General features: G+C 45.7%; 1 protein-coding gene across 1 annotated transcript in view; it reads right to left on the bottom strand.

The window, feature by feature from the left end:
• PRRC2B (proline rich coiled-coil 2B) overlaps positions 1-7,183 on the bottom strand; it is a 30,464-nt gene extending 23,281 nt beyond the window's left edge. The window contains exons 1-8 of the mRNA XM_031057257.1: positions 7,017-7,183; positions 5,937-6,114; positions 5,667-5,769; positions 4,658-4,730; positions 1,808-1,951; positions 950-1,191; positions 462-583; position 1 (exon numbers count right to left, since the gene is read on the bottom strand). The exon at position 1 is cut by the window's left edge and continues 139 nt beyond it. Of these exons, the coding sequence (XP_030913117.1) occupies position 1; positions 462-583; positions 950-1,191; positions 1,808-1,951; positions 4,658-4,730; positions 5,667-5,769; positions 5,937-6,114; positions 7,017-7,131 (978 nt within the window). The 5' untranslated portion in view covers positions 7,132-7,183. The remainder of the gene's footprint in view (positions 2-461; positions 584-949; positions 1,192-1,807; positions 1,952-4,657; positions 4,731-5,666; positions 5,770-5,936; positions 6,115-7,016) is intronic.
• Positions 7,184-7,864: the final 681 nt, after the last annotated feature.

Genomic DNA, 7,864 nt, shown 5'->3' on the forward strand with positions numbered 1-7,864 from the left:
TAGGGAAACAACAAACTGGTCAGAAGCAGTAAAAAGAAAATTAAAGAATGCAGAGCTGAGTTTGTAACGCCAAATCAGTCCTTTTCTACTATGCACTTGTATACTTATATACACTTATAGGAACTTATATACAATGCATGCAAGTTTCTCTCCCTGTCCAGAGGTTTCTTCCCCTTGTCTACCTGGTACCTAGAACTTACTAGATCAGAGCTGCAACCCCTCTAGTCTAGGATCACAGCCCAATTGCCATGTCTGCCTGCTCTTCAGACACACAATGCTCATAGTCTTGCTGTTGTAGCTGGAGAAAAGCACTGCTGCTTTGAGTAAAAAAACAGGGCACCCCTTTGGTGCCTGCAGCTTCACACATGCAACTGCATCCTTGACCCAAATTCTTGCCTAGTTTAAGGTTCATGTCACACCCTCAACCTGCCTGTCAAGTGGGAAAGTGATGGCAGCCTTACCCATCCTGGTCATTCATCTGGAATTGTCTGAAAGGTACCCGGGGCTCAAGCCGAAGCTGAGGAACAGGGAAAGACCCTCGCTCCAGTGGTGCAGGGGTCTCAGATGGCTGTTGTGGACACATCTGGAATGAGGAAAAGCAGAACAGCCTGGTTTTAATCCTTGCCACAGGAAGGTTTACCCAGATTAGGTTACAATTAGGTAGCTGCACCCACACAAAAGGGAAAGAAACATTTCACATCTGGCTGCCCAACAGGCCACATGCTAATGGCTCCCTCTCCAGCTCCAGAGGAAAAAGGACAACTGGACAACTTCTCTTTGGGCTGAGCAAGGCTGTGCTACACAAACTAAAAACATGTCAAGAGAAGGATCCCTGAGCAAGCCCTGGCAGCCAACTGAGAGTCCAGAAAACACATCCCAGCTGCCTTCAACTCCCCCCTTATCTTAAGAACAAAGGGCATCACAAAGGTGAGGAGGAAGGCTCACTCACAAAAGCAGGCAGCATGTCATGGTAGGTGGGTGGCTGGTAGACATTTCCCATGAACTGCGAGGCCCCTTTGCGGAGGGGCTGAGCTGGGCGGAGAGACGGCTCCTTGGCATCGCTGGCGCTCGCTGAGGAGGGGGCCCCGTCTCCAGAGCTGGGGGCCTTGCTGCCCAGCTCAGCAGGGGAGGCGGTCAGAGATGTGGCAGAGGTGACGTTCCTCCCACCGCCCTCCCTCCAACTGGTGACATCTGGAAAGGAGGTAATTATTATGTTAATATTTGTAAATGTAGGCAGCCACTCTGCCAGAAAGTCTCGAAAGCTCAAGTACTCTGGTCAAGACATAATTACCCCAAGGTTGTAGAAAAATATCAAGGATCAAGAAGAATTTCCAACTGTGTTTATTTTCTTAAGAGAGGAGCAGCATCAGCTGTTACTAAGTAATTGCTGCACCAGTGGTGTCCTTATTTGCCAATAAACCTGAACTCCTACCAGAGTGTTCCCCATCTCCACAGTCCTTACCCTGCAGAATTAAGGCCAATTAGATGCAAAAACTGTGAAAGAGAAGCCACATTACACCACACACTGATTTTACTGTGGCTCCTCCAGCCCGGGAAGGGGCCTGCTTTGCAACATCACACAGCAATTTTTATTTAACAGTATAGTAGATGACAGTCCATACTTGGTTGTCTGGACCACAGAATATCAGCATCATGTGCCAATCTGTGATCACCTGCCAAGCAGCCTGACATGTGTAAGCTTATAAAAAGATTAAAAAAAAATGTAAGGACGAGGTTCTTGGTACAAAACAGGGTCAGTGGGGTTACTGGACTGGGATAAGGCAGACAGACACACTCCTTCACTCACTCTGGGGGCGGAGGCTTGGTCCTGGCCCATACGACGGATCTAAGGCGCCCTTTTCTTTGCCAACCTTGTCCTGCTCGCCAGCTGCTTTCAGCGTCGGAAATTCCTCGGGAGAGAAGGATAACAGTCGGCTTGAGGCCCTTGAACCTGTCAGACAAATAAGTGTGGCACTCAGAGAAGATCTTTCCACTGCTTCAACTCTCTGATGAGATCAGCCTGGAAATGTGTTTCCTGGGAATCTGGGCCTCTGGCACATTTAAACCCAAATTACTACAGTACCAGCACCTCACTTCACATCCCCAACACTCTCAGACACTGTCACCAACACGACAACACGTGTCCTCACCCAGCACTCCCACACTCAGGATCTTCATTTAAATTCTCACATTCAACAAAGTCAGTGAACTTTCTCAGCTTCCAATTATTTTTGGGAAGTACAGAATTCAGACAGAGGCAGAGATATAAATTCTGCAAGATCACTCATAAATGATACCCTGCTACCAAGTATCTGACATCGCTATTCAGACTCTTTTTGCTCAGACCTCACTCTGTCAGGGAAGTCTATTGTTGAAATTTCTGTCGATGTATCAGTGAAACATCACAGGTAAGGACAGATGTTCTGTGCTCTCCTCCCTGCTGCAGCATTTTCAAGATGCAGATCACTGGCCAGATCAGGCCAGGTTCATTTCTAGTCACTGGCAAATTGTCTTGCTGAGTCATCTGTCACTCCAGAACAAGAGTTCTGTCAATTCTAAAGATCTGCCAGTGACTGGAACATGAAACACAGCAATTCTCCTAAATCTGTTGGCAAGATAACACTGAATAAAAGGAAATTACAAGCATTATTGTACTATTACACATTAAAAGAATTGCTTTTTTGAGAACTGTTTCTTAGTGTTACTTGGCTGAAGCTCTCTTAAAAAGGGCATTTCAGAATTCTATTAGAAGTATCAGCCATGAGTACTGAAGACTTGACAAGAGTCTCCTCTATCTTTCTCCTTCATTGCCCTGAAGAATCAAGACAGACTGGCTTAAGTAATTTTCTTTTTTTTCCAGTTTTCTGGAACTTGCACACTGCACAAGACCTCCCATGTGAAATTTCCAGGAAAGACTCTGCAACAGCTGCATGAAACACTCTGAATTTTAGACAGATGAAAATACTTGAGAAGGACATTGCCTAATTTACTGCAAAGTAGCTAAGAGTTGCTGAAGAGTTCTGATTTTTACTGAACTAGAATGGCACAGGTATGTGTCTTCCAGGGGAGACATCTACCCCCAGGTGAGGCTGCACCATTTAAGGACTATTTACATGCAGCCATTAACAATTTGTACTCTAACACTAAGCAGCACCACACTGAAAAAAAGTTTGGTGCCCATTTTATTTCTCCAAATGTCCTTTATACAAAGACACAGGCATGGAGAAGTCCATAATTAATTTATTAGGCCACTTTTCTTCAGGATACACCCTCCAAAAGAGATTTTACAGCTCTAAGACTTAAAAAGAGGAAAAAGCAAGAGATTCTCCTCTTTGTCTGTAATACCTGAATTAGCTAAGAAGGAAAAGCAATTGTTCAGTGCCACTAGAGAAGAGGTGCAAGCATGGGATGGCCTAAGAAATCCTTTCAGACAGATTTCTGATGCTTCTGTGATTCAATTACCTTCTAATTAAGCTGCTCTTAGCCACATAGGCAACTGTTTTCTTGGGTTGAGAACTCTATATTGTTAAGTGTGACCTAGAATGAGTTTTCAAAAAATCCTTTAAGAACATTGTTAGATGATCAGATTTCAAAATGACTGTACAGAAGGTCTACACATAAAGAGTCAAAAAAGTACCAATTAATAAACAAGACAGTCTTTGCACTGGCCACCAGCCTCAGGCAAGTACAAGTTTCTGCTTTAACATTTAGCCTTTGAGAAACACCCTCTCATTAAGGGCCTCATTTAATTTAGGATAAATTTGTCCCCTCTGTTTGTGCAATCAGCAGCTGTCTGTTCTTTCAAATATCTCTGCAATTTCACTTGACAAGTGAATGGTTTCAGGTCTGTTCACATTGTAACAGTGGAACTGAGCTGTTATTCTCACTATGGTTTTAATGGCACTACTCAGTGCAGCTGGAAACCACCTCCTGTGTGGAAATGGATGCATCTGAACACAGCTAAACTCCCAATTCATGTTAACACTGCTTCAGGATTCTCAGTCAAGCAGAAGCCATTAGCAGCACAGTTACTGAGGGACACTTAATAGCAAGGCCTCAGCCAATGTGTAGGCGAGTGCACCCTGCAGCAGCTCCACAGCCACTTCCACCCACTGCCACTGCAATTCCCTTGGATCACAGATCCTGTACAAGAACATTCCAGTCTCACTTCTGACTACCCAGTTAGGTGATGATCCCCTTGCTACTGCTCATGGAGATACCTACACTTCCCCTCTCCAATGTCCCTTTCTTCTCTTCTAAACCACTCCCTCCCCTATTTCAAGTTGATTACTGCACCTTTGTTACACACTGCTCTGGGCTGACAGAAGATGCTCATGATGGGGGCAAATGTTTCCTTTCTCCTTCAGAACCTTCCCCTCCCAGAACCCCCTGCTGCATCCCCAAGAGCATGACTTGCTCTGCGGTTCCATGTGGCCATGAGACATATTCTGTTCAAGCCATGTCTTGCACTGGCAGCCCTGAACTGATTCAGCTGCATCATTCCAGCCAACAGAGCACACAGACTGGAAACAGGACTCAAGGCCTCACTCCCACTCTGCACCAGGCTGACAGGGAGGGCAGGAAGAAAAGGAGCCCATCCCAGCTCATGCCTGTCTGGGAAAAGCAGGCACATACCAGCTCTGTTTATCATACTCACCACCTTCTTGTCCTGCTGGCTTTCCATTCAGCTGTGCCCATGACTTTGGTCCACCTGGCACTGAATTTGTACTCTGAAAACGAAACAAAGCAAAAAGAAACCCCAACATGGATCAGTTAAGATCCATGACTGTTTCTCATTTCCTAGCTGGCACCTGCTATGGTTCAGGCCTCCAGATCCCCCAGATACCACAGGTCTCCACAGCTTCAAGCTGGGACTACAGTCAGCTGTTCCTCACTCCAGTATACTACAATGCTACAGTAAAAATCCTCTGCTCTGCCCTAATGTCTCCTCTGCCCATTTTCACCAACTATTACTTCAATTTGTACTCTCATCAAGCTTTCCTTTTGTTCTGCTGCATTCTCAAAAATGGTCTCCTTAATCTTCCAGATTTGTTCCATGCTACACCTCAGCTTGAAGGCTACCCTACATTCTCACGCATTAACCACTCTTCTCCTCTTCAAAACGTAACTTCTGCCCTGATTTCCCTGAAGCTCATGGGGTGGGAATTTTTTTTAAACCAGAAGTGTGAATCTACAACACATAAGGGGTCAGGTCCTTGCACTCTCTGGGACACCTTCTTAGTTGCCAGCAGCTTTTTCAGGTCCTAACATTGGCTACTTCTCCCACATGACCGGATCTCTTCCCATCAAGTCTCATCAGGCTGGGAGCAAGAGCTGGATCTGTTGTCACCAAGCAATGTTTGAATTACAACCAAAGCAGAATAGTTTAGAAGTGCTAACCAGCCATCCCACATTCCAGCCATTTTTTCCTAGACTGCAACTAGATTTACTGCACACATTTGAGAAATACAGTTCTGTGTATTTTACTTCTGTAACTGCAGCACAACGCTGCTGGTGCACAGCAGCTTGGACTCAAGAGAGTCACTTCCACAATAACTGATTGTACAGGAGCTTTTTCTTAAGAGCAAGGCAACACAGGCAATTAAAGTCCTCAAGCTGCCTGGGGACAGGGGAAGCAGGGTGGCAGTCAGACTGCTGGCACCTACCTCCTGACTGATTGACTGTGTCGGTTTCTGTAAATTGGAGACAGATTTCTGCAAACCCTGCTGCGGCAGCGACTCCTGCAGCTGTGCAGCCGTTGCACTGGAACTGAGCACAGACAGCAGAGGTGAGACCAGAGGGGAGGAAGGCAGGAAAACAACTCTACATTGGCACAGACAACAGAGAACTGATCCCTGTAAGGTCTGACACCAAGCACAGCAGTGCTCAAACCACTGCTGCCTGCCTGACAAAACTCAAAGATTCACTCTACCCACCTCTTTTGGTCTGGCTGATCCTGCTTGTTTGCCCATCCTGTACCGTCCTTGGGTACTATAATGATGTTGGGGTCGTTTCCTTTGTTCTCAGACTTCAAGCTAGGCAAATTTGCAGGAGGTGGCATGCGCCGGGCAGCAGCAACTTTCCCAAGACTCTGTAAGCCATGTCTAGGAATAACTGGTGAGAAAGGAACAGCAGCAGGTCAGAGGGCTGTATCCTGCTAGATAAGTAACCTTAATTAGGAAGCTGTGGCTGGGCACAGCCCCAGCAGAAGTGCTGCTGCTATGTCAACACACAGGTTGTTTCCCACAGGACCACAGATGCAGCCGTCTGTTGTAGCAGCTGGCAAACAGCTCCTGCAGTGGGAGGGAGAAAAATCATTCTCCCCAACAAAGTGCTCACAGAGCCTTTCAGGAGGATTTACACAGGTAGCTCTCTCATTTCACCAAGGAGAAGCAGCACCACCTTTTTATAGCTTTGGGTAATGGCCCCCCAAGTCCACCTTTTAGCAGACAAACAGGTCACCTAACCCAGGAATTCTGAGGTCTCCATTTTCCACCTCTATACACCAGACCACATTTATTAAGGAAGTATTTTATTTTTTGTTTTCTATTCTGACACCAAATCCAGAGCCAGACCAGGCAACGTCATTTTTTTGAACACATTATCTACTTTTGGTCGTATTTCCACTACAAAACCAACTCGGGCTGTTTCCCAGTGGCCCTCAGTCCTTGACTCTCACTTCACACAAGGTCTTAAGGCACTTCAGTCAGCTCAGGTGCCCTGCCCTGGCACAGCCTAAGGCCCTGGTAAGGCCTCCACTCAAGTTTGCTACCTGCCCACTCTGCAGGACGCTAGATGAAAGGGGCAAGAGCCCCCATCTGTCCCATGTAATTCCTCTATGTCTGCACAATGAAAGTGCCATGGAGATTTTCCTCTAGATCTTAAGGAAACACAGGCTTTGACAGCTGCACCAGCAGTGCAACCCAGCTGCGTCACACAGGGTCAACAACCTGAACAAGCTCTGCAACAATACAGTTGGAAGACATCAAAAGGAGCTTTCTGGAGATGTTTCTTACCTGTAGTTCTGATAGCTTCTATTGACTTTCCTTTATACTTATCAAACAGGCTGAGAGTCGAGTACTTGCTTTTCCCATCCTTTCCCTTGGTTATTTGCCCCAAACGATCGGACATCGCGATGAAATGTCATCTAGTAAGGAAATTTCTCTGCGCCGCTCCCGATCTGCCTTTGAATGGAAGAGAACAAGAAAACCCCATCAAATGGATTGTTCAGGGATGCACAAGCAAAACACAGAACACACACAACAGCAAGAACTGAACACACAAGTGAGCACACACACCAAGATGCAAGTTTTAACTCCCTCCTCTTTAGTCACAAGAAGCTTTTGCGCTTTAAGATTCACAAACAATGTAAAGAACTGCAGGAATACACTTCTCATGGCATCTTTTTTCTGCCACTCTAGTGCTGAAAGAAGTGAGATTCTTCAAGTATGAGAAAAAAAGGGGGGGGGGGGGGGGGGGGAGGTCAACAAGTCCTTGCTTTAAATGAGTAAGGCTGACAATAAACAGCTAAACACAAGGATTCCTCAACATAAATGCCAGAAAAGCACTGTATCTTTGTATCTTACACCACACTGGAATTTATCATTGCATTTCCCCTGAAGCATTGGGTTTGTAATGTTTAGATTATGGTTCCACAATGGCCTCAGTTATACCAGCAATTAATCTGACAGTATCACTGGAAGACAACAGAACTATTTCTCCAAATTCTCTTTTCTCATCAGCTGGCCATGAAAGAGAGTTACGGAGGCAGAAAAAATCTGCTCAACTGTACCAGATTCAGATTCTTGAGCCTCTGAGTTCAGCTGTTCTACTATGAATTCTCCAAACACATTACCAAAAAAAT

The sequence above is a fragment of the Geospiza fortis genome, unplaced genomic scaffold (assembly GCF_000277835.1).
Source record: "Geospiza fortis unplaced genomic scaffold, GeoFor_1.0 scaffold27, whole genome shotgun sequence".
In the NCBI taxonomy this organism is placed as follows: domain Eukaryota; kingdom Metazoa; phylum Chordata; class Aves; order Passeriformes; family Thraupidae; genus Geospiza; species Geospiza fortis.